Source organism: Somniosus microcephalus, chromosome 2 (assembly GCF_052327205.1).
Source record: "Somniosus microcephalus isolate GS21.2 chromosome 2, FLI_Smic_1.0, whole genome shotgun sequence".
NCBI classification, from domain to species: domain Eukaryota; kingdom Metazoa; phylum Chordata; class Chondrichthyes; order Squaliformes; family Somniosidae; genus Somniosus; species Somniosus microcephalus.
Window position 1 is genome coordinate 249,173,596 of NC_140988.1, and position 26,736 is coordinate 249,200,331.

Sequence of the window (26,736 nt, forward strand, 5' to 3'; positions counted from 1 at the left end):
CTTTATTGCTTTGTTAATCTGCATTGCTACTTTTAATGATTTGTGAATCTATTCCTAGATCCCTTTGCGCCTCTACCCCATTTAGACTCTTGTCTTCCAAGGAGTAGTAATAAAGGCAATGGATTTCTAGAATATGTTCAGGACAGTTTTATAGAACAATATATTTTAGAATTGACATGGAAACAGGCTATACTGAATGTGGTGCAAAGTAACAAACCAGAATTAGTTAACTATTTGATGGCAAGGGAACACCTTGCAAATAATATGATTAAATTTGATATTCAGTTTGAGAGGGAGAATTGAGAATCGTCCTACTCCATTGTCCCGACTAATCTCCAATATTAGCATATCCTAATCGGAAAATGACCCCGAGATGTTATGATTAACTTTGATGGAACACCTGATGGTGCAAATTCTAACACAAGACACGTGTGATATAGTTTTTGTAAGAGCTGTGACTTGTTAGAGATTAAATAAAGCCACCACTAATGAGGTTTATAAAGCAAAAAAGAGCAACTGATTTTATGATTTTTAAGAATTTGTCTGATTGTCTCATGATTTGAGGTGGCAATATGGCATTACTTGTAAAAATGCTTTTAAATGGTTGTTGTAAAAGTTGTTGTAAAATTTGCCCACTGACAAAAAGATCATGCTCAAAGGAGTTTGTGGCCTGCTCAGTACAAAAAAATTAGAGGGAACATTGGTGAGTAGTGAATGCAGTATACTAAAATTGAAAGAAGTGCAATAAATCGCTGTTTCACCTGGAAGGAGTGTTTGGGATCCTGGACAGTGGGAAGGGAGGAGGTAAAAGGGCAGGTGTTGCACGGGAAGGTGCTGTGGGAAGTGGCGTAGGTGTTGGGGGTGATGGAAGAGTGGGCCAGGATGTTGCGGAGAGAAGGGTCCCTTCGGAATGCTGAAAAGGGATGGGGAAGATGTGTTTGGTGGTGACATCATGCTGGGGATGGCGGAGGATGATCTGATGAATGTGGAGGCTGGTGGGGTAAAGGGTGAGGATAAGGGGAACCTTATCGTGGGTCTTGGAGGGACAGAAGGGGTGAGAGCAGAAGTGTGGACAATGGGATGGACACCGTTGAGAGCGCTGTCAACCACGGTGGCTGGAAATCCTCCGTTTGGGAAAAGTAAGACCCAGCGGCAGCACTGGTGTAGATAGTGGCATCGCCAGAACAGGAGAAACTGGGAGAATGGAATAGAGTCCTTAAAGGAAGCGGGGTGGGAGGAAGTGTAATCAAGGTAGCTGTGGGAGTCGGTGTGCTTATAGTAGATATTGGTTGACGGTCTATCCCCAGAAATTGAGATCGAGAAGTCAGATAAGGGAAGAGTCGGAGATGGACCATGTTGAAGGCAAGGGAGGGGTGGAAATCTGAAGCAAAGTTGATGAAATTTCCAGTTCGGGGTGATAGCAGGAAGCAGACAAACAATGGGAAGTATTTATAGAAGTATTTGGTGTGATACAAAACCAATACATACCCCTAAAAGACAAAGGCTGCACTTATGTAGTTAAGCAACCACCGTCAACAAATGAGGTTAAGAGAAGTCATCAAGCTAAAAGAAAAGGCTTACTCAAATGCAAGGAAAAGTGGAAATCCCAGCAGCCTGAGAGAGCTATAAAAAGCAACAATGGGGTGCAAAGAAAGTAATGAGGTACAAAAAGGAATGTAAAAATATTGCAAGGGTTAGCCAAGCTAACCGCAAAAGCTTTATAAATATATTAAGCAAAAGAAAGTGGTAAAGGGGATTGAGGACCTAGTAAAGACAGATGCAGGCAAGACTAATAGATAATAAGAAAATGGCAGAGTTGTTAAATGAGTATTTCGGCCGTGATTTTGCTGGCGCTCAAAGATGGGTTCGGAGGCGGGGCAGGTGTTAAATTCAAAATAATTGACGGCGGGTTGGGAACCCGCCTCCACGCCAGTTTCTGAAGTGTCGGGTCTGCGCCTTCAGACCAGACCTGACACCAAGCGGCAGGAAAGGCACTTAAGGTAATGCTAAATGCTATTTTGCCAGGCTTATTCCAGTTTCACAGATTTTTCAACGTGTTTCACGTCGTTCGGCAAACACGCCAGCTGAGTGTGTCGGGTCTTCCAACGAACTGAATAGTTCACAGCTGCAACTGCTGCATAAAACCTAACCTCTCACATCAGTTCACTTTCAAATGGTCGAAGTTGCTGAATTCATGATTTGGAAGACACCTTTCAGCTGTATTGAGGTTGTAAGTGTGTGCTGTGAACTCTACATGCACTGTTATCTCCTCGGAATAAGCTCCTTCCCCATTGACTTACTCCTGATAACATCTCATCCTCAACTGCCATATATAACAGCAGAATGGGAGCCATTTATACTCTCTCATCCTGGTTCTCAGAATCGGAAGAGGATCAGCCGCGACAGCAGCAGCACCAACAGCAAGAGCGCCAACCTTCTCCTCAGCTGCTGGATGCTGCACCGAGCAGAGCCGTTAGCGCTAGGCTGGCCCGCACCACAGGAGATAACCCCCAACACAGGGTTTACAAGCAGAGGATGAGCTTCCTCAACATGAGTGAGCAGCACTGCCTAAGGAGGCTGAGACTTTCGGAAGAGGTAGTCGCAGACATCTACACAATGCTGGACCAAGACTTGCAGCCCAGAGGAGCGGGTAGACACGCCTAACCAGTGGCTGTCAAAGTCACCACTACCCTCAACTTCTTTGTGTCAGGATTCTTCCAGGGATCAACAGCAGACATTAGCGGCATCTCCCAGTCGGCCGCCCACAGACGCATCACACAGGTTACCGATGCCCTCTCTGCCAAGTCTGCCAATTACATCAACTGATGAAGCAAGTGTTACCGCGCGGGCGCTAGGCTTTGTCAATCTGGCTGGCTTTCCACGGGTGCAGGGCGTCATCGACTGCACCCATGTGGCCATCAGGGCACCCCATCACAACCCAGCAGTATTTGTGAACCGCAAGGGCTTCCACTCCCTTAACGTGCAGCTAGTGTGTAACTACAGGAAAAGCATCATGCATGTGTGCGCCAAGTACCCTGGCAGCTGCCATGACTCTTGCATCCTGTGTCAGTCCTCTGTGCCTCAGCTCTTTGCTCCGCCAAACAAACTTTGCGGATGGCTCCTTGGAGACCAGGGCGTTCCCCTGAAGACGTGGCTAATGACGCCGATGAGGAGGCCATCAAACTAGTCTGAGGAGCGCTACAATCAGAGCCACATTTCCACCAGAAGTGTAATTAAGCAAACAATAGGGTTGCTCAAAATGCGTTTCAGATGCCTGGACCGGTCTGGTGGAGCCCTACAGTACACACCAGCCAGGGTCTCGAGAATCATCGTGGTCTGCTGTGCCCTACACAACATCGCACAGCAGCAGGGATTAACGCTGCCTGAAGAACAGGCCGCAGAGCGCACAGCCTCTTCAGAGGAGGAGGAAAAGCCGAATGAGGCTGCAGATGAGGATCACCTGGAGGAGACAGCTGACCCAGGGCGACCAGCACGCGAGCACATTGCTGCCCGTCGGGCAAGGGATGGCCTAATCCATGGCAGATTCAACTAACTTTAGGCAGCACAGACATGTGGCTGCCACATGAAGGTTCGCATGACCTCCCTTCCACACCATAGAGCAGCCCTACAATGAACTGTGCATTCTTAGCACTTTCACCACCATGGCTTCAGATGAAAGGCACCCTTGCTGTGCCACTTCCAATTGTGAGCACACATAGGGCAACGCATTGAAACATTCACATGACATTACTTTAATACAATAAAATAAAAGAACACAAACGTTACACTGATTTATATGAAAGCACCCTTGTGACTATTTGTGTTCGCTTTCTCTTGCGTGTGCTTCTACGTGGTGCTCCCCCTGTGGCTTCAGCAGATGCAGAGGCAGCCTGCTTCTTTGCTGCGCCTGCTTAGATGCCTTTGGCGGTCGTCCTCTGGTCTTGGTGCCTGTGAGGTCCCCGCCAAAGTCTGCGCTTCCTGCAGCTGTGCAGGGGCAGACTCGGCCATCTCTGTTGGGGGAGGCATCTGGGGCTCTGACTGAGGGATTGGCAATGGGATGGCAGTGTGAGCGCTTGGAAAGGTGCCCCCACTTCCATGTCCCCTCCCACCACCATCCCTCTTATGGGCCACCCACACTTCTCTGCCAGCAAGTAGCTGGAGAGCACCTTGCTGCACATCAGTGGGGCCATGAGGACCTGTGTCTGTGCTGACATTCCTCATAACAAGGACGTCCATGAACCTCTGGTTTCTCTCCTCGATAGATGCCCTTCTATCCTCCATAGCTGACCATCTATTTAGAAGTGTCACCATGTTCTCCTGAGTCTGGCGATTAATGTCCTCCATGGAGGTTGCCATCCTTTTGTCAGTGCCTGCTCCATGGCACTGCTCGTATTTTGAGATGGACTCCTCCATTCTCTACATACTCGCAGTGACCGTGGTTGCTAACCCAGTCAGAGCCTCCTGCACTTGCTCCTGAAGCTCCAGCACCACTCTCTGGATGGCCACCGAGGCTCAACGTCTGCATACAGCTCAGCAAAGCTAGGAGAGGCCTGCGGCCTCCGACGAGAACATTCCACTGCTGTCCTTGTCTCCACCATCTGCTCTTGCTCACTTGTGAGTTGTGAGACATCAGGTGACAACACTATCTCGCGTTAGACCCACCGAGGTGCGCTGGTGCAGGATGCGCTCCTCTGTGCTGACGCTGCTCCCTCAGAGGCCGGAGGTTCCTCCTAAGGAGGAGTCCTGCTCTTCCTCCTGGACAGTAGGGAGGGGGGCTCTTGATGGTCCTGTGGGAGAGTAAAGACATAATTTAGACATGTGATATGGAGGTTGCAGACGCATCCCATTGTGCACATGATTAGCAATTTCTATGAACATCAGATCCTATTTGAGTCACTCCTGATTGCCAAATCAGATGGTTAGAAAATAATTCTGTCACCAGGTTGTTCGACTGAGCCCGTCTCTCCATGAGTTGTTAGTTGTTGTCAGTGCATAACATTGAGTGTGAGGGGTGCATAGTAAAATGGGGATGTGATTCTGTACATGGGGAGAGAGGGATGGGTGATGGTGCAAGGGATGTTGGGGTGAGTTAGGATGTGCAGGAGTATGGCTGGCAATGCAGAGTGATGGGGATGTGAAGACAGGCACAGCAGAATGAAGGTAAGTGTGCTGTTATACATAGAAAAATAGGAGCAGGAGTAGGCCATTCGGCCCTTCGAGCCTGCTCCGCCATTCAATATGATCATGGCTGATCCTCTATCTCAGTACCATATTCCCACTCTCTCCCCATACCCATTGATACCTTTTGTGTCTAGAAATCTATCTATCTCCTTCTTAAATATATTCAGTGACTTGGCCTCAACAGCCTTCTGTGGTAGAGAATCCCACAGGTTCACCACCCTCTGAGTGAAGAAATTTCTCCTCATCTCAGTCCTAAATGTCCTACCCCGTATCCTGAGACTGTAACCCCTCGTTCTAGACCCCCCAGCCAGGGGAAACATCCCCTCTGCATCCAATCTGTCTAGCCCTGTCAGAATTTTATACGTTTCAATGAGATCCCCTCTCATTCTTCTAAACTCTAGTGAATACAGGTCTAGTCGACCCAATCTCTCCTCATACGACAGTCCTGCCATCCCAAGAATCAGTCTGGTGAACCTTCGTTGCACTCCCTCTATGGCTAGTATATCCTTTCTTAGGTAAGGAGACCAAAACTGCACACAGTACTCCAGGTATGGTCTCACCAAGACCCTGTACAACTGTAGTAAGACATCCTTGCTCCTGTACTCAAATCCTCTTACAATGAAGGCCAACATACCATTTGCCTTCCTAACTGCTTGCTGCACCTGCATGTTTGCTTTCAGTGACTGGTGTACAAGGACACCCAGGTCCCTTTGTACATCAGCATTTCCCAATCTAGCCCCATTTAAATAATACTCTACCTTTCTGTTTTTCCTACCAAAGTGGATAACTTCACATTTATCCACGTTATACTGCATCTACTCTTTTGCTGAACGCAGGAGATCATTGAACCTCTTCCTGCACTGGACCCAGGTGCGTGTACATATAGACCTTGCACTCCACTCCTCAGCTATTTACAGCCAGGCTGCCTTGGTGTGCTGAGGAGGCTTCCTCCTTCCATCAGAAGGGAACAGTACCCCCTTGCGCCCTCTTACTCCCTCCACAAGTACATGGAGGGAGTTGTCGTTGAAACGGGGAGCAGCCTTTGTTCTATGTGCTGTCAGGTCGGCAACCACCAGCACTTGAGCATCAAAATGTAAGTGAAAGCCAAAGGGAGCATGGCCCCCCCTAAATACAACGGCTTCAAATGCGTTATCACAGGAGATCAGCAGACCCGCACCCACTGATTGGGCCGGGTAATGCGCACAGCGGACTTAATAAGCCCAAGCAACTCAAAATCGTTAGTGCGGAGCGGGTCCAGAACCTGCCAGACCCCTAACCTGCCGCAATCCCGCCTCCAGGCGGAAAATCCAGCCCTTTGTATCTGTTTTCACAGTGGAGGAAAGGGACAAAATACCAGTGGTGCAAGTGAACCGGAACATAAGTTAAGGAGAGGAACTTAATGGATTTAATATAGGTTTAAAAAATGGTAATGGAGAAAATATTGGAACTTAAGATAAATAAATCTCCAGGACTTGATGTGTATAAAATTATGAGGGGCCTAGATAAAGTGGCTAGAAAGGACCTATTTCCCTTAGCAGAGGGGTCAAAAACCAGGGGGCACAGATTTAAAGTAATTGGTGGAAGGTTTAGAGGGGATTTGAAGGGAAATTTCTTTACCCAGAGGGTTGTGGGGGTCTGGAACTCACTGCCTGAAAGGGTGGTAGAGGCAGAAACCCTAACCACATTTAAAAAGTACTTGGATGTGCACTTGGGATGCTGTAACCTGCAGGGCTACGGACCAAGAGCTGGGAAGTGGGATTAGGCTGGATAGCTCTTAGTTGGCCGGCGCGGACACGATGGGCCGAAATGGCCTCCTTCCGTGCTGTAACTTTCTATGATTCTATGATGATTTCCACCCTAGGGTATTAAAAGAAATAGATGAGGAAATTGCAGGTGCATTAGTCACAATTTTCTAAAGCTCTCTGGATGCAGGAATTGTGCCTTTAGATTGGAAAATTGCAAATGTCACTCCATTATTTAAGAAGGGATGAGGAGAGGAACCAGGTAACTGCAGACCTGTCAGTTTAACATCAATTGTGGGGAAGTTACTGGAATTCATCGTCAGAGACATTGGGGGGAATTTTAACCTAAGGAAAAATGGTGGGTTGGGGTCGTGTGGGAAGTTAGTTAAAAATCTGAATCCCAACCACAACCTGCCCACTTCTGCTTTTAACGGATGGGGGATGGGCAGCTAACCAGCTCCCAAAAGGCAGCTCGTTAACCGCTAGGCCTCTTGATTCGCCTCCCCCGTGCTCCTCCGGCCCCGATCTTTGCCAACAGCACCCCACCCTCCCACCTGCCGATCGTTCTCTAACCCCTCCACTCCTCCGGCCTCCCCATGGCCCCCACGCAATCCCTCCCTCCTCTGTGGCTCTCAATCTTGCTGGCTCCTGGTGGGAAACAGAGGTTTCCCATGCAAATCAGGCCTTGCTGTTAAATTTGGCAGGGCCTGTGGGAAACCTGTTCCCCCCAGGTTTTCCGACTGCTCCGGAGCCCCTCCCCTTCTCCCAACCCGCCTACCCATTAAAATTCTGGCCATAGTAACTGAGCACTTGCGTAAGTGTCATCTGATCAAAAAGAGTTAACTTGGATTTCTGGCGGTCACTCATTCCCCCTCGAGCGGGACCAGAGCTGGGAGTGAGAGCAAGATAAAGAGCGCGGCAGAGGAGGCACGTGACCAGAGGCGGAGAACTAGAGCTCGGAGCGGAGCTGGGAGCAACTCAACACAGGCAGAATTTGAAAGAGTGAAGTCAGAGTAAAAAACCTAAAGTGACGTCAGCACAAGGGAAGGAGCTGATTGGTGAGTAACTGGCGAGTTTTTTTAAAGTTCTAAGTTTATTTCTGCTAAGTTAATTAATAGTCTATTAAATAGAGGCATGGCAGGGCACCTTGGTTCCATGGAATGCACATCTTGTGCCACATGGGAAATCAAGGATGCTTCCAGTGTCCTGGACAACCACATGTGCAAGAAGTGTTGTCAGCTGGCATCACTGCGGTGCATCTGTGATGCTGAGAGCTACGTGGATAGCACGTTTCAGGAGGTGGTCACCCCGCAGCTTAAGAGTGCGCAGGCAGAGAGGGAATGGGTGACCGGCAGAAAGAAAAGGAGGACCAGGCAGGTAGTGCAGGAGTCCTGAGTGCATCTCGCTCTCCAACCAGTACTGGTGAGGGTATGGTTCTTCTGGGGAGTATAGCCAGAGCCAAGTCCCCACGGGTGGCTCAGCTGTACAGGGCGGGAGGAGGGAGAATGGGAAAGCAATAGTGATGGGGATTCAATAGTTAGGGGAACAGACAGGCGTTTCTGTGGCCGCCGATGTGATTCCAGGATGGTATATTGCCTCCCTGGTGCCAGGGTCAAGGATGTCACTGAGAGGCTGCAGAACATTTTGAAGGGGGAGGGTGAACAGCCAGAGGTTGTAGTCCATATTGGTATTGGCGACATAGGTAAAAAGAGGGATGAGGCCCTGCAGGCAGATTTTAGGAAGCTAGGAAAGAGATTAAAAAGCAGGACCTCAAAGGTTGTAATTTCCAGATTATGCCCGGTGCCACACGTGAGTAAGTATAGAAATAAGAGGATAGAGCAGATGAATGTGTAGCTGGAGAGATGGTGCAGAAGGGATGGCTTTAGATTCCTGGGACATTGGGACTGGTTCTGGGGGAGGTGGGACCTGTACAGGCTGGACAGGTTGCACCTCAACAGAGCCGGGAACAATATCCTCGCGGTGGAGGGGTGGGGTTGCTGGTACTGTTGGTGAGGGTTTAAACTAATTTGGCAGGGGGATGGGCACCAGGATGTAGCATTAGAAAGGAGAAACATGGTGCACAAAATAGTGGGAGATACAGCTAGCACTAGAGTAAGAGAGAGTACGGTATTAGGTGGGGTCAAACTAAGAGAAAATACAAGAAGGTATATGATGGGTTTACATGTATGTAAACCTACGAAACATGGTAAATAAGGTTGGTGAGCTGCAGGCACAAATAGCCACATGGGAATATGATACCATGGCGATAACGGAGGCCTGGCTCAAAAAAAGGCAGGATTGGGTGCTAAATATTCCTGGATATAAGGTGTTCAGGAAAGAGGGAAGGAAAGAAAGGAGGTGGGGTGGCAGTATTAATTAAGGAGAATATTAGTGCTGGAGAGAGAGGATGTCCTGGCGGGGTCAAGGACAGAATCTAGTTGGTTAAAGTTAAGAAACAATAGAGATGCCATTACACTACTAGGTGTATTCTAAAGGCCAGCTAATAGTGGGAAGGATATAGGGGAACAAATTTGCAGGGAAATTACAGAGAGGTGCAAGAACTATAGAGTAGTGATAATGGGGGACTTCAACTATCTTAATATAGACTGGGATAGTAATAGTGTAAAGGACAGAGAGGGGAAAGTATTTCTAAAGTGTGTTCAGGAGAACTTTCTTGGTCAGTATGTTTCCGGCCCAACGAGGAAGGAGGCATTGCTGGATTTGGTTCTGGGGAATGAGGTGGGTCAAGTGGATCACGTTTCAGTAGGGGAACATTTAGAGAACAGTGATCATAGTATCATAAGGTTTAGGTTAGCTATGGAAAAGGACAAGGGAGCAATCGAGTCAAAAGAGGAGCGCCAATTTCAGTGGGTTGAAAATGGATCTGGCCCGGGTAAATTGGAGTCGAAGATTGGCAGGCAAAACTAATCGAACAATGGGCTGCCTTTTAAAGAGGAGATGGTTCGGGTACAGTCGAGGTACATTCCCACAAGGGGAAAGGTAGGGCAACCAAAGCCAGAGCTCCCTGGATGACGAAAGAGATAAAGGCCTAGAAATTGGGTTGGTGGCGCCGAGCGCCTAAAGAGACCGAGAATTGGGGCAAAGCCCTATGTTGGGGCGAGCGCTATGAGGATAGCGCCGACTCAGAAATTGACTATACATTTAGCGCCTGCGAGCGCAAACGGCTCATGACGTCATTTCAGTGTGCAACGCCTTTTAGGAGCGCCTGAGTGCATATTGGGTGGCGCCCGGAGCCTTAGCGCCCAGCGCTATTAGTGACAGTTCGAAGGAGGGCTAACAACAGGCCCTTCTCGGAGTAGGGCGGCGCTATTTAAAGGGGACAGCTCTAGTGCAGAATCTTCTGCCACTTGGCCTGCTCATTGCGATCGCTGCTGGAGAGAGTTGGCAAGCTAATGTGGAGCGGAGTTCTGGGATTTGAGCTTTACAGTACTTGGGACCTTCAACCCTGTCCGAAGCACTTGCAGCACTACACCTAAAAGCCTTTTGACCAACTGGCATCCGAATGGGAGCTTGTTTGGAGGGCGACGGCCTCATCGCCCAACACTGTGAAAGGGCAGAGAGACGGCGGGAGAGAGGGCCGGGATTGGCCAGAAGGAGGAGGGGCAATGGAGGTCGGCCAATCCGACGGGAGGCTGCGAGGGTCTTTAGGCAGCAGGTGACAAGCCTTGACATGTCGGAGGAGCAGTGTTTGCGAAGGCTCCGAATCTGGAGGGACATTGTTACTGATCTGTGCCACCTGCTTGGTCAGGATCTGCAGCCGCGTGAACGCTGCAGAACCTCTCTGTCCGTGATGGCTACACTGACTGAAGGCCTCCATTTTTATGCCAACGGCTCCTTTCAGTCAGCCATTGGGGACAATGCGACTGTCGCTCCGGCTGCAGTCCACTGTTGCATCCGGCAAGTGACAGATGCCCTTTATAGGCGAACGCGTCCATTCATTACCTTCCCTCAGACCCTGCACAAGCAGGCGGAGGAGGAGGAGGAGGAAGAACCGGCGGAGGAGGAGGAAATGGAAGGGCTGCTGAAAGTGGAAGGTCCATTCGTCAGAGGCTCCTCTGGACTCGTCTCGACACCCCTGTGGCGGAATGATGAGAGTCTTACCTCATGGGCACTTTGGATGTTTGAGGGCCTCTGCATGCCAGCATCACTGAAAGTAGTCACATGCACCAAGCAACATTTAAACTTCTGTTTATTGACACAAAAGTCTTTCATTACAGCTAAACAACGTAAAGTGAGCAGAAACCATCACTGCCAAAATAAAAGTGACCTGTTCAGCAAAGCAGCAAAACTCAACAAAAATCTGCACCTATAACAGCAGGTGAGGGTGTCCGTGAATTTGGACAAACAAACGTCTCAGCACCTCCCTCTACAACTGGCCCCTTGAGGGAGAACGACTTCTCGTTCGCACCCGGCCCCTTCGCTCCCTGCTGCTCCTACGTAATTGCACCCCAGTGGCGGCCTCAAGGCTGGGGGACGCTTGCCGACTGTCTGGAAGTGCAGAAGCCCCTGAGGTACGGCCTGGCCGACCTCTGGGCTTGGAGGGTGCGGACGCGGGATGCTTGCTTTGAGCATGGCTGGGAGCAGTGTGGCCTGCAGGTGGTGGCAGCTGCAATGCAGGCGTCCCAGCGCTGGCATGTGCAGTGGTCTCCTGCCGAGAGAGGACACCTGCACCATGGTCGGACGACACACTGGCTATCTGAGGGGAGCGGCTCTGCTCATCCGCCACAATCGCAGGCTCCACGGATTCCTGGCCTTGTACGGGAGTGGAAGGGCCCGGGGTGATCCTATCTGATGCAGAGAGGGTGGCTGCAGTGAGACATCGCGTTGCGTCAATCTGGCTGTGGAGGAGCCCAGCAAGTGAATGCATGGCAACAGTGAGGACCTGTGTGCCAGGTGCCAGTGCATCGGAGAAGGCCTGGACAGTTCTTCCCATGGCTTCGGACAAGGCAGGAGCCGACCGCTCCACTGCCTCGGACAAGCCCTGCACAGACCTTTCCAGGGATTGTCCGAAGCCCTGAACAGTCCTTTCCATTGCCGACTCAAAGTCATGGACAGTCCTCTCCATTGTTGGGCCGAAGCCCTGGATAGTCCTGTCCATTGTGGCCCCGAAGCCCTGGATAGACCTGTCCATTGTTTCCCCGAACACCTGGAGAGACCTCTCCATTGTTGCGCCAAAGCCCTGCAGAGTCCTCTCCATTGTTGCCCCGAAGTCCAACATACTCCTAGCCAATGAATCTATTGACTCCGGCATCTTCTCCACTGCAGCCATCAGCTCCGTGTGTCTGACCCGGGCCTGTTTGCTCATCTCTGCCAGGCGCCGGACCTCATCTGCACTCTGTGCAGCAGTCATGACGACCTGCCTTGCCCTGCGGGGAGACGGTGGGCGAACTTGCCTATCCCCCCTGCGTTGCTCCATGCCGCTTGGTCCGGCAACTGGTTCATCCTCAGAGCCACCCCCCCTCCCCTCCAGGGGACTACTATCCCCAGTCTGCAGATGTCTCAGCTCCCCGGATTCTGCAACGGCTGGTCCGGATTCCTCCTGGTCCTCGCCTCCGGTGGCACTGGCAGCTTCAGCGCATTGAGCCCGAGTTGGTGCTGCTTCATCTGAAAGTGGGAGGTGGAAGAGTGGCTTTAGCAAAAGGACAGGTTTGCTGAAAGGCATGCCAGATTGCGGCATGGCTCTGACATGGCTGCACACTGAGGATGCATGCTGGCGGGGGGACCAAGTGGAAGGCAACAGGTGGAAAAGGTGAGAGTCTTACCCTCGCTGTCGGTAATGGGGTCGGCAGATGCAGTGGTCACTGGACCAGACAGACATCCTCCAAGTATCTGGTGCACTCTCTCCTCCAGATCCGTGAGAGTGACCACTTGTGCAGGTCCGCCACCAGTTCGACGCTGTTCTTTTCTAATCTGCGCCATCCTCGACTGCAGGGGAAAGAAGGGGAGGTTCTGTTACATGAGGCCTTGAGACATCATCACATGCCCCCCATGGTGCAAGAGCCCTTACATGAGGCCTTGAGACATCTGTCCATGTGTCTGCCCAGAAAGGGCCATGGGTGCATACTGACAGTGGCCAGTGGCGCATCATTGCAGCAGGGTGCCCGAAGTCAGCTGCAGATGGAGGGAAGCACAAGTTTGGTAAACCATCACTCACCCTAACGATCCGTGTGAGGTCGTTGAATTTCTTCCTGCACTGAACAGGGGTCCTGGTCGCCATGCTGCTGGAGTTGACCCTCACAGCAACCTCCCTCCAAGATCGTCGGTAAGCCTTCTGATTTGGCCTCTTGCCTTTATCCGGGTACAACACCTGTCGACGGTGTTCAACTGCAGCCACCAATTGGTCCAGAGCCTCAGTGCTGAAGCGCTCTGCTCTCTGCCTAACCTTCTCCATAAAGATGAACTTTGTACCACCAGACAAGGGCGAGCGCCGAATCTGAGGCCTACAGGGCGTTGGGTGTTGAAGCTCCGTCTGACTGACCCACCCCTTTAAGAGCCGGCCGGCGCCTGCAGGTCTCATGCTTTGCCGTAATTGAGTTCACCTGCGCTGCGCCCGTCCGCGTCGAAATTGAGTAGCGCCTGACCTTTTGCGCCTTAAGAGCACCGTGCAACGGCTGATTTAGCGCCTGAATCCCCTTTGGGGGCGATGCAACCCAATATCGCCCCAGGCGCGGATAGCTCTCGTCTGGCTATAAACTTAGCGCATCGCCAGTTCTAACGCCTCAAGCGGGGCTATACCCAATTTCTAGGCCAAAGAGTAAGATAAAGCAGAAAAAGTATGACGGATGTCAGGTTGAGAATACAAGTGAGAACCAGGCTGAATATAGAAAGTTCAGAGGAGAAGTGAAAAAGGAAGTAAGAGGGGCACAGCAAGTATGAGAATAGTATTGGCAGCTAACATGAAAGGGAATTCAAAAGTCTTCTACAGGCATATAAATAGTAAATGGGTAGTAAGAGAAGGGGTGGCGCCGATTAGGGACCAAAGGAAGAGACCTACGCGTGGATGCAGAGGGCATGGCTGAGATACTAAATGCGTACTTTGCATCTATCTTTACCAAGGAAGAAGATGCTGCCAAAGTCATAGTGAAAGAGGAGGTAGTTGAGATTTGATAGAGGTGTTCAAAATCATGAGGGGTCTAGACAGAGTAGATAGAGAGAAACTGTTCCCATTGGCGGAAGAGTCGAGAACCAGAGGACACAGATTTAAGATGATTGGCAGACGGTCCAATGGCAACATAAGGGAAAACTTTTTTACGCAGCGAGTGGTTATGATCAGGAATGTACTGCCTGAAAGGGTGGTGGAGACAGACTTAATCATGGCTTTCAAAAGGGAATTGGTAAGTGTGTGGAAGAAAAAAATGCAGGGCTGCGGAGAAAGGGCGGGGGATTGAGACTACGTGAAGTGCTCTTGTAGAGAGCCGGCACGGGCTCGATGGGCCGAATGGCCTCCTACTGTGCTGTAATGATGCTATGATTCTATTCTATGATTTGTGATGGCTAGGTCATTTCTGACTAATCAAGTTGAATTTTTTGAGGAGGTCGCTAGCATGGTAGATAGTGGAGTGTTTATCAATATTGTCTATATGGACTTCCAGAATGCCTATGATAAGGTCCCACATAAGAGATTATTAGCAAAAATGAGAGTGCACAGAATTGGAGGTAACCTTGTGATATGGGTTGGTAATTGGTTGGCAGGTAGGAGACAGAAAGTAAGGGTGAAGGGTTCATACTGATTGGCGGGATGTGACCAGTGGTGTTCCCAGGTGTCTGTACTGTGTCCTCAGCTTATACATTAATGACTTGGATGAAGGAATAGAGAGTTGTATAAACAATTTTGCAGATGACGCTAAGTTGGGAGGCACAGTAAGTCATGCAGAAGGGAGCAGGAAGTTAGAAAGGGATTAAGTGAGTGGACAAAACTATGGCAGATAGAGTTTAATGTGGGGAAGTGTGAAATCATGCATTTTAGATCTGAGAAAGACAAATCTGAATATTTACTTGATGGTCAGAGACTAGGAGCTGTGGAGGAACAAAGCTATTTGGGTGTCCATCCTTAATGCTAGTGCACAGGTACAAAAAGTAATCAAAAGGGCCAATGATGTGATGCTGCAGTTGTACAGAGCCTTGGTCACACCCCATCTGAAGTATTGCATTTGGCTTTGGGCACTGAACCTCAGGAATTATATATTGGTCTTGCAAAAGGGTGCAGTGCAGATTCACTAGAATGATACCAGGCCTTAAAGGTTTAAATTATGATGACAGGTTGCATAAACTTGGCTTGTATTTCCTTAAGCTTAGAAGATTGAGGGATGATTTAATCGAGATATTTAAAATGATTAAGGGACCCAATAGGGTAGAAACAGGGAAACTATTATTTCCTTTGGTGGGGGAATGCAGAAGAGGACATAATCTTAAAATGAAAGCCACGTCATTTAGGTATGAAATCAGGAAGCATTTTTTCGCACACTGGGCAGTGGAAATCTGGAACTCATTCCCCCAAAAATCTGTCACTGCTGGGTTAATTGAAAATTTCAAGACTAAGATCAATAGATTGTTGTTAGGTTATGGGTATTGAGTGATATGGAACAAAGGTGGGTAAATGGAGTTGAGGTACGGATCAGCCATGATCTAATGAAATGTCCGAGGGACTGAAGAGCTGACTCCTGTTCCTATGTTCTGTGGTTGAAGCTTTGACTTTGTCCATGTAGGATTCCCTGGCGAAGTTTGCTGGTAGAAAACTCAAAGAATGTGGGGAGGATTTGTTGGTGGAGATTTCGGAGATCCTGTTCAATGAGCTTGCATTCTTTAGACTTATGCAAGACTTGGATAACAGCAGTGTGGCAGCAAAGCACAGATGCAAAAGAAGACTGAAGGAAGTGCAATCTTTTAAACAGCGTTATACAACTGAGGTGTGGTAATATGCTCTGTACTTCAGTTTACATGTTATCTTAATTTGCAAGTATGAATTTTGTTCAACATCTTTAGTAGCTTTAACAAACATTCTAAGTGATAATTAGAAATGTTTAGCATTTGGAAATAGACATTGTAATAGTTGGAATATGGAGAATGTTCAATCTGAGATGCAACCTATGTGCAATTTCTTCAATGGAATGCTTGTTGATTATGTAGCCTAAATGTAGGATTGTTTTGTGAATGTGAAATTGTATTCTGTTGCTGGAACTTTCTGACGCTAGATATAAGAACATAAGAAATTGGAGCGGGAGTAGGCCATTTGGCCCTTTGAGCCTGCTCCGCCATTCAATGAGATCATGGCTGATCTTCTACCTCAACTCTACTTTCCTGCACTATCCCCATATTGCTTGATTCCCTTAATATCCAAAAATCTATCGATCTCTATCTTGAATATACTCAACGACTGAGCCTCCACAGCCCTCTGGGGTAGAGAATTCCAAAGATTCACCACACTCTGAGTGAAGAAATTTCTCCTCATCTCAGTCCTAAATGGTTGACCCCTTATTCTGAGACTATGACCCTGGTTCTAGATTCCCCAGCCAAGAGAAATATTCTCCCTGCATCTTCCCTGTCGAGCCCTGTAATCATTTTGTATGTTTCAATGAGATCACACCTCATTCTTCTAAACTCTAGAGAATATAGGCCTAGTCTATGCAATCTCTCCTCATAGGACAATCCCCCCATCCCAGGAACCAGTCTGGTGAACCTTCGTTGCACTCCCTCTATGGCAAGTATATCCTTCCTTAGGTAAGGAGACCAAGACTGTACACAATACTCCAGGTGTGGTCTCACCAGGGCCCTATATAATTGCATTAAGATGCCTTTACTCTTAAACTGAAATCCTCTTGTAATAAAGGCCAACATACCATTTGCTATCCTAATTGCTTGCTGTACCTGCATGTTAACTTTGTGATTCATGTACAAGGACACCCAGGTCCCTCTGAACACCAACATTTCCCAATCTCTCACCATTTTAAAAGATACTCTGCTTTTCTATTTTTCCTACCAAAGTGGATAACTTCACATTTCTCCACATTATATTCCACTTGCCATGTTCTTGCCCACTCACTTAGCCTGTCTATATCCCCTTGAAGCCTCCTTGCATCCTTCTCACAACTTACTTTCCCACCCAGCTTTGTTTCATCAGCAAACTTGGATATATTACATTTGGTCTTCTCATCCAAATCATTGATGTAAATTGTGAATAGCTGAATAGTGAAGGAAGAAGTAGTAAATGAGTGTTCTACAGATAACCAGCATGAAATGTTGTTTATTTTGTTTTTAATGTGAAAGTTGTTGAATAAAATCTTGTTCCAAAATTACTCTTTTATAGGAGAAACAACATTTCAAAGAGGATGGTTCCTCTGCAGAAGAGCTTGATGAAGACAAAGTAAGTCTGACTGTTATAAAAGACAGCGGCAGGTCACTACAGATTTCGGACACTTTTTTGTTACCCTGTTTTTTTTAAAGTACTATCAGTGTTTTATTGAAGTAACCACTTCTAATACGCTTGTTGATGCTCCTTAAACAGTTTTAGATACATTCATGTCTTTTTCCTTCAGCTGCAATAAAATATTACACAAGTTGATAGTTTATTTTGGAGGTTTGGCATTCTCAACTTTTGTTTAAATTCTTTCGGTAACTGAAACCAACACCTTCCAACTGGTAGTTTTCAGGTGGATTTTTGTGAGCTTTTTATGTTTCTAGCTTACAAACTTTTTTGACTTTGTAGGACAAGGATGAAAGTGAGACAGCTATTGCAGATGATCTCAAAGCAAATGAGTCAGCAGAAGCAGAGATGGTAATGAAAAGTGGCTTGTCTGACAGAGAGGAGGATGATGCCGACAGTGAAGTAATGCCTGCAAAATGTGTCTCCATAAGTAAGAAATTTATTGGCTGTATCTTTAACTGCTGAATTGTTCAAAAACGCACATTTTCCTGCATTTGTTGAACCTCCTCACGAATAAGATATAGCTGTCATCCTCCAGGGGAAATCAACAACAGACAGTGTCTTTTATAAATCTGTACCATGTATGTTCAGATGACTTCCTCTTCTTCCCACAGCCAACTAAAATTTGATCTATCGGAGACCCGGAATCCAAAATTCCTGTGCCGGGGGTGGGGGGTTGGGGGCAGAAATCAAGCATAAGTCGCAGATCAAGTGCAGAATTCGAGGTGAGACAGAGGTCTACCAGGTTCCCATTGCATTTAAACTGCTTCCACAAACTTGATCTGGGAAGATGCTTCTTAAGCCCGCTCCCCTTATGTCCTGCACAAACTTTGGGGGAGTTCCCAAGCTATTCCAGGATTTCAGCCCAGTGCGCCATCCAATAGGCTATTGTCAGACGCCTAGCAAAAGTTGCTGTTTATATTTTTCTATGTTCCGTTTTTCAGTCCATAGATTTTTTTTTTTTCCCCACAATTTACTTAGCTGTTGTGTTTTGTTTCTCATTCCAACTGGAGAATCGTATTGGGAGTCGTAAAGTGCAAAGGAAGTCTCCAAACTCAGTACATGGCCTCAACGTGACTGATTAATTTGCTGAGATCTATCCGCTTCCAATTCAGTCCTGAAGCAGTCTTCCTTCCCTAAGTTAATAGCGAAGTGAATGTTAGATGGGAATATTCCAAAAGTGTCAAATTTAGTATTTTATGAAGATGAAGAATTAACTGTAGACCCAGTTCCTATGCAACTGACCAGACATGGATCTCTTCAGCAGTGCCAGCCTCTCATTTAATGCAAAGAGCAAGTTTTTAAATTGGAGGTACAATTAATTAATGAAAATATTGACGTTGGCTGAGAGTGGTAAATGAGTATGAGATTGAGCTAAGAGGTGCTAGGATGGATATATTAAATTTATATTTAAGTGTCTACAAGAACTGAATATTAACCTAGAAATGGGTGAAGTTGTGTTTCAGCGATCATTAAGTTTATTTGCTAGCACAATAAATGCTTGGGCTAAAATGAACAATATGGAGATGATGTGTTTGGATCTATGAGAAGAAATGTTGGGAGGTTTAAGTGAGAAATGGGTAAAAATGAAATCTTTGACCATTTTAGGGCCATGGAAATAAAATACATTCTTGAATAAAACCCAAAAGTGTCAAAAAATCTGACCAGAGAAGCTTTAAAATTTGAATGGCTGTTGCTATTTGAGTTTGTGGCTAACTGATTATAATACAAATTTAAAATACTACAAAACAATTTTCCCCCTTAATTTATAAAAGGCAGATAAATCTTGATATTCTTCTAATTTATTGGAACCATCAGGTCTGTCTAAGGCTGAAACACAGGCCCTGACAAATTATGGAAGTGGAGAGGATGAGAATGAAGAAGATGAAATAGAGGATTTTGATGCTGGAACTATTGATGTGCAGACATCACTTCAGGCCAATAATGAAATTGCTGATGAAAATGATCCTGAACAGGTAATGTCTTCAATGATGAACATGTTGACGGTGTTGACTTCTGCAATTTAGAGCTAACTTTAAAATACCTTTTCTTTTGAGCCTTCAGAGAATTACAACAACTATTACTTAGATTTAGTGCATTTCATGTAGGGTTTAGGCACTTCCCAATCATTACATAGGATATACGGTACAGAAACAGGCCATTCGGCCCAACCAGTCCATGCCGGTGTTTATGCTCCACACGAGCCTCCTCCCGTCTTTCCTCACTAAAATCTATCAGCATAACCCTCTATTCCCTTCTCCCTCATATGCTTGTCCAGCCTCCCCTCAAGTGCATCTATACTATTTGCTGTGGTAGTGAGTTCCACATTCTTGCCACTCTTAGGGAATTCAGAAGAAACTTTTTTACCCAATTGGATTTCTTGGTGACTATCTTATATTGATGGCCTATATTTATGCTCTTCCCCACAAGTGGAAACATTCTCTATCCACACTATCACAATTTTTCATAATTTTAAAGACCTCTATTAGGTCACCCCTCAGCCTTTTTTCAAGAGAAAAGAGACAGCCTGTTCATACTTTCCTGATATATATCCTCGTATTTCTGGTATCATCCTTGTAAATCTTCTCTTCACCCTCTCCAGTGCCTCTATATCCATTTTATAATATGGCGACCAGAACTGTACCAGAGGTCTTATCCTCTTTGAGTTTGATTAATTTATTTAATATATCCCCTTTTTTAATTTTAAATGCACTTATCTCATTACTAATCTCATCATCCAATGTTATGTGCACCTGTTCTATCTCCCTGGTAAATACTGAAGCAAAATAATTATTTAATATTTCTGCCATCTTTCTGTCGTTACCTGTGGTATTGTCCTGACTATCCCTTAAGGGCTCTATTCCCATCCCAACCTTCCTTTTTTTATTGATGTGCCTATAAAATATTTTACTATTTTGTTTTATGCTCCTTGATAATTTAATTTCATAGTTCCTCTTTGCCTCCCTAATTGTTTCTTTGACTTCTCTCCTAATCTTTTCATATTCTCTTATGCACTTCTCTGCTGTCTGTGTACTTAATGTATGCCTCTTTCCTTACCCACAATTGTTCCCTTATGGCTTTATTCATCCACGGAGTCTCATTATTGTTTAGTTTGTTCTTTCCTTTTAGCAGAATATATTTTTCCTGCACTCTGTTGAACACTGTTTTAAATATTTCCCATTGCTGTTCTACATCATTGTTTGCCAATATTGTTGTCCTTTTTATTTCCCAAGTTCTATTCTCAGCTCCTCAAAATCAGCTTTTCGCCAATCTATTAACCTGGTTTTCGTTAGACTTATGTCCTTCTCAATTATCATCTTAAAGCGTAATATATTATGGTCACTATTGCCTATATGTTCCCCTACCTTTACTTCTCTTATCTGCTCTGGTTCATTCCCCATTACTAGATCCAATATCGAATCCTCTCTTGTTGGGCTATTTACATATTGGGTTAGAAAGGAGTCCTGTACACATGGTAGGAACTCCATTCCCGTAACCCCTTTACCTACCTCTTCTGTCCAATTAATATCGGGGTAGTTGAAATCCCCCATGCTTATTATTCTATGTTTTTTACTCATTTCCCTAATTTGTCTGCATATTTCTTCCTCCACCTCCCTTCCACTATTAGGTGGTCTGTAGACTACACCTATTAGTGTGATTGATCCTTTATTATCTTTTATCTCTATCCATATGGATTCTATTTTTATCTTGCTTGATATCTGCGTCACTTTTTTTCTACTGCCATTATGTTATCCCTAATAAGTACAACTACACCACCTCCCCTTTTTCACTCTATCTTTTCTCAATATGTTATACCCTGCAATGTTTAATTCCCAGTCCTGATTTTTCTATAGTCATGTTTCAGTAATCCCTACTATGTCTGGTTCCTCGCAACGTATGATTGCCTCCAGCTCCCCTGTTTTATTACAGACACTGTGTATGTTGCTGTACAAACAGTTTAGCTCATTTTTAATAGGATTTCCTCTCACTTTATGTTTAACCATCTTTTTAGATTTCTGTTCGATAACTCTAACTCTATTTATTCCCTTGCCATGAATGTCCTTCCTTTATTCTTTCCTGTGCTCTCTTCCTGTTTTGTTTATATTTAGGCTGGTTACGTTTCTTGTCGATCCCTACCCCCCATCTTACTAGTTTAAAGCCTTTGCCACTTCCCTATTTACCCTTGCTGCTAGGACATGGATCCCATTCCAGTTCAGGTGGAGCCCATCCCATCAGTACAGCTCCTTCCTGTCCCAGAACTGTGTCCTATGAAAAGGAACCCCTCTTTCCCACACCAGCCCTTTAGCCACGTGTTAATTCTCCCGATCTGTCTGCTTCTATGCCAATTTACACATGGCTCGGGCAATAATCCAGAGATTATGACCCTCGAGGTCCTGCTTTTTAATTTAGATCCTAACTCCTGATGCTCTTTCAGCAGGACCTCTTCTCTGTTCCAACATGGACCACGACAACTGGATTTCCACCCTCCCTTTCCAAGTATTGGAAAAACATCGATATTCTTGCATTTTTGTACGGTGCTTATTGTCATTGAGATCTTTTCTCTCTCTATAGGATGTTCTTACTGAGCCCAATAAGGATGATGCAGTTAGTCAAACCGAGAAAATAAATTTACCAGTGGCTGCAGGTAGAGTTTAACCTTTTATTTGCCTTTTTTTTTAAATGACAAGTGGTGCGGTTCAACAATCGTGAGTTCATTTTATTATTAAATTAGAAGGGTGAAAGCCAATGTTCCCTGTAATTTTTTTTTCAGGCCACGCGGCCCATTCAAAATACCACGCATACGCGGTCTTTCTATTTAAAAGCCAGCTGCGTGGGACCCCTGGAGCTTACAGGGAACATTAGTGAAAGTCCTAGATTGAATTATTGTATATGTGCATATAAAATAATGGTGTTCAATGAACTTTTTTGTTTTGTAGCTGAAAATGAAAGTAGCCCAATCTCAAATCTTCCTGCTGAGTCTTTACAAAATACTCGATTTGATGCTGCTAATGAAGACACTACGAGTCCAAAGCCACCTTTACCTTTTTGTGAAGGTGCTAATGCTGGAACAGCAATGCAGATGGAACTAGAAAATGACTTGCAAGGAACACCAGAAAGCTCATTGGCTGGCAGCCCTGACACAGACTCTCCTGTGCTAGTTAATGATTATGTAAGCACAGATCCTCCAATATTAAAAATACTTTATAGTATATATTCTTCTGCATCTCCATTGGCCATAGGTTTATAGCTGAGCTTAATAGGTTCTAGGGAAACTATATGCTAAATATGCACAAGAGTATGTCATTATGTTTCAGATAGGTGGAGCCACAACTATATTGTAGAAAGCCCCAGAACCTGCACTGTTGGGGCAGTTTGTTTCTCCTCATCTGAAGCTGCTTGCATCAGACCTCTTGTCTAAAGTTTTGGTTCGTGCCATTCGCCTCTCTACAGGATAAATTAAGCAGACAGAATATCAAGCATTCTGGTCTTTCTAGGGTTTTGTTTCTATTTTCAGATTTCTTGGAGCTTTAAGGTGTTGGCACTGAGTGACTAACCTTCAGAAAGGGTCACACTAGACTATTCTTTCAGGACAAGCATCCAGGAGAAAGAAAAGCCGTCCTGTCTTAAGTCATATGGTAACCAACAACCACTCCTTTTCTTCCTAGGCAGCCATGTAGAGGGAAAAAAGTGCAGGCAAGAATAAATGCATTACCGTACAAGGGGCAAGCGCACCATGTAGAATTTCTTCACTCAAGCCAGTATCTCGCCTGTGGTTGTACAGTACACTTTGGTACTAACCCATGCGTCAAAAACAAATTGCATAGCTCTGTAGTTGGGGCAGCATGTTTGCATCGCCATCTGCCAAAGGCTAAACACTGCAAAATTTGATAAACCATTCACAATGACTGACCCTTGTAATTATTGCAAAAAATGTTTGTGACCTAAGCATATTTCCACAAGTTGCCAAATTTATAACATGTGCCCATTAGGAATGGATGCACTGTGTTTTCTGCATTTTTCAGATCCAGAAAAATGAGCACAGTAAGCTTAAGAAACAGCCATTCCTAATTGGGTGTTGCTGGGCACACGTTGGCACCAATTGCTACTGAGGACTTGATGACTTTAATTGAAACTGGTGGCTCACTGGCATCAGACAACACCACTGGCACTAAAGACCCTTTTATGCCCACCGTGCTGACAGTTCATTGAATGTCTGCACCAAGACATCTATGGCACCAATTGGTGCTAAACTGTATGTAAATGACAGAATATGTTCAGTCTCTCCAAGAGGATAACTATTAGTCCAATAATTCGGACTCCCTTCAAACAAGCACCCTTCAAGTTAGAGGCCCCAGCATCACCCACGGAAGTACAGTTAAAGAAATCTTGTTCCCAGTTGGATACTCCTCTAAGGACATTGCGAGGCACAACAAGCTGTTATGGTAACTGTTTATTTGCAGTAGAGTCCCTCCCTTTGAGATAGCCACTGTGCTAGAGACTGTCCGAGAAGGTTATTAACCATTTTATTAGCACCCCTGTTGCAATTTTGTGAGGTAATATCAGACCACTTGTGAGATGCCATCATGGTAGGAACATATGCCTAGATAAGACAAACTAGTAACAAGGTTGATCAAAATAAAATGTTTCTTCTCCTGGTGTTTCGTGACAGAGGCTGTGCCTTATTATAAGTCTTGGGATTCTAAACTGATTCCTAAAACAGTAGAAACATAGATAGGAGTAGGCCATTCGGCCCCTCGAGCCTTTACCCTTTATCCCTACTCTCTGTTTTCTGTCTTGAAGCCAGCTACCTATCCATTCTGCTACTTGTCCCCTGGCTCCGCATTCTCTGACCTTATTCATTAGTCTATTATGTGGTACCTTACCGAAGGCCTTTTGAAAATCTAGATAAATTACATCTAATGCATTACCCTCGTCTATTCTCTCTGTTACTTCTTCAAAAAATTCAATGAGGTTGGTCAAGCAAGACTTTCCCTTTTGAAATCCATGCAGACTATTCATTATTAAATTTTTGGCTTCTAGATGTTCTTCTATTTTCTCTAGTAGGGATTCATTATTTTTCCTACCACTGATGTTAAACTGACTGGTCTGTAGTTCCCTGGACATGTTCTATCTCCCTTCTTAAATATAGGTATTATGTTAAGTATCCACTAGTCCTCTGGCACTACACCTTTTTTGAATGAATTAATGCCTCTGCTATCTCTTCCCTAGAGTCCATTAAAGTGCACGATGTAATCTACCCAGGTTTTTTTTCATCTTTGAGTTTCATTAGTTTATTTAATATATCCTCTTTATTTTAAATGCAGTTATTTCACTACTGATCTCATGATCCAATGTCATGTCTACCTGTTCTATCTCCCTGGTAAATACTGAGGCAAAGTAATTATTTAATATTTCTGCCATCTCTCTAACACTGCCTGTGGTGTTATCCTGTCCATCCCTGTAAAATATTTTACTATTTTCTTTTATGTTCCTTGATAATTTAATTTCATAGTTCCTCTTTGCCTTCCTAATTGTTTTTTTGGCTTCTTTCCTAATCTCTTCGTATTTTCCCTTATACTCTCCCTTGCTGTCCATGTACTTAATGTATGCCTGCTTCCTTACCCTCAATTTTTCCCTTATGGCTTTATTCATCCATGGTGTTTCATTAGTGTTTAGCTTGTTCTTATTTTTTAGCGGAATATATTTTTCAACTCTGCCGAACACCGTTTTAAATGTTTCCCATTGCTGTTCTATGTCATTGTTTGCCAATATTGTTGTCCATTTTATTTCCCCAAGTTCTATTCTCAGCCCCTCAAAATCAGCTTTTCCCCAGTCTATTACCCTGGTCTTCATTGTACTTAAGTCCTTCTCAGTTATTATTTTAAAGCGTATTATATTATGGTCACTATTGCCTAGATGTTCCCCTACTTTTACATCTCTTATCTGCTCTAGTTCATTCCCCATTACCAGATCCAATAGCAAATCCTCTCTTGTTGGACTTTTTACATATTGGGTCAGAAAGGAGTCCTGTACACATTGTAGGAACTCCATTCCCTTATCCCCTTTACCTACCTCTTTTGTCCAATTAATATCGGGGTAGTTGAAATCCCCCATGCTTATTCTATTTTTTACTCATTTCCCTAATTTGTCTGCATATTTCTTCCTCCCCCTCCCTTCCACTATTAGGTGGTCTGTAAACTATGCCTATTAGTGTGATTAATCCTTTATTATCTTTTATCTCTATCCATATGGATTCTATTTTTGTCTTGCTGATATCTGCGTCACTTTTTTCTACTGCCATTATGTTATCCCTAATAAGTACAGCTACTCCACCTCCCTTTTTTCCCTTTATCTTTTCTCAATATGTTATACCCTGCAATGTTTAATTCCCAGTCCTGATTTTTCTGTAGCCATGTCTCAGTAATCCCTACTATGTCTGGTTCCTTGAAACGCATGATTGCCTCCCGCTCCCCTATTTTATTACAGACACTGCAGTGCTGTACAGACAGCTAAACTCATTTTTAATAACAGTTCATTTCATTTTATTTTTAACCATCTTTTTACACTCCTGTTTTAAACTCCATTTATTCCCTGGCCATCAATATCCTTCCTTACTTTTACTCTTCCTATGCTCTCCTTTCCTGCTTTTGTTTATATTTAGGCTGATTTCATTTCTTGTAGATCCCTCCCCCCATCTTACTAGTTTAAAGCCTTTGTCACCTCCGGTCCCAATCCCGGTTCAGGTGGAGCCCGTCCCATTGGTACAGCTCCTTCCTGTCCCAGCACTGGTGCCCGTGTCCCATGAAAAGGAACCACTCTTTCCCACACCAGCCCTTTAGCCACGTGTTAATTCTCCTGATCTGACTGCTTCTATGCCAATTTGCACGTGGCTCAGGCAGTAATCCAGAGATTATTACCCTCGAGGTCCTGCTTTTTAATTTAGCTCCTAACACCTGATACTCCTTCAGCAGGACCTCCTCCCTGTTCCTACCTATGTCGTTTGTTCCAACATGGACAACAACAACTGGATATACCCCCTCCCTTTCCAAATTCCTCTCCAGCCGCCTCGAGATATCCCTTACCCTGGTACCGGGAGGGCAACACACTGTTCAGGATTCTCGTTCTTGGCTGCAGAGGACGCTATCTATCCCCCTAATTATAGAATCTCCCATCACTACCACCCTTCTATTTTGCTCCCACCCCCGACAACCTTCTGAGCCACGGTGCCTTTGTCTGCATTGTGGCTGTCCTCCCCGCAGTCTTTCTCCTTGTCCTCACAAGTAGCAAGTACATCAAACCTGTTGGACAGGACCAGTGTCTGCGGGACTTCCTTCTCAACCTCTCCTAAATCCCCGCTACCCGTCTCCCTAG

General features: G+C 45.5%; 1 protein-coding gene across 10 annotated transcripts in view; it reads left to right on the forward strand.

Moving 5' to 3' along the window:
- The window catches only part of pcm1 (pericentriolar material 1), a 239,363-nt gene that overhangs the window by 202,971 nt on the left and 9,656 nt on the right, over window positions 1-26,736 (forward strand). For 9 of the 10 annotated variants that reach the window (XM_085970779.1, XM_085970788.1, XM_085970780.1 and 6 more), the window contains 6 exons: window positions 15,650-15,850; window positions 17,248-17,304; window positions 17,647-17,794; window positions 19,183-19,340; window positions 21,937-22,009; window positions 22,302-22,534. In XM_085970779.1, coding sequence (XP_085826905.1) covers window positions 15,650-15,850; window positions 17,248-17,304; window positions 17,647-17,794; window positions 19,183-19,340; window positions 21,937-22,009; window positions 22,302-22,534 — 870 coding nt within the window. The remainder of the gene's footprint in view (window positions 1-15,649; window positions 15,851-17,247; window positions 17,305-17,646; window positions 17,795-19,182; window positions 19,341-21,936; window positions 22,010-22,301; window positions 22,535-26,736) is intronic. The other variant, XM_085970813.1, reaches the window with a different exon arrangement.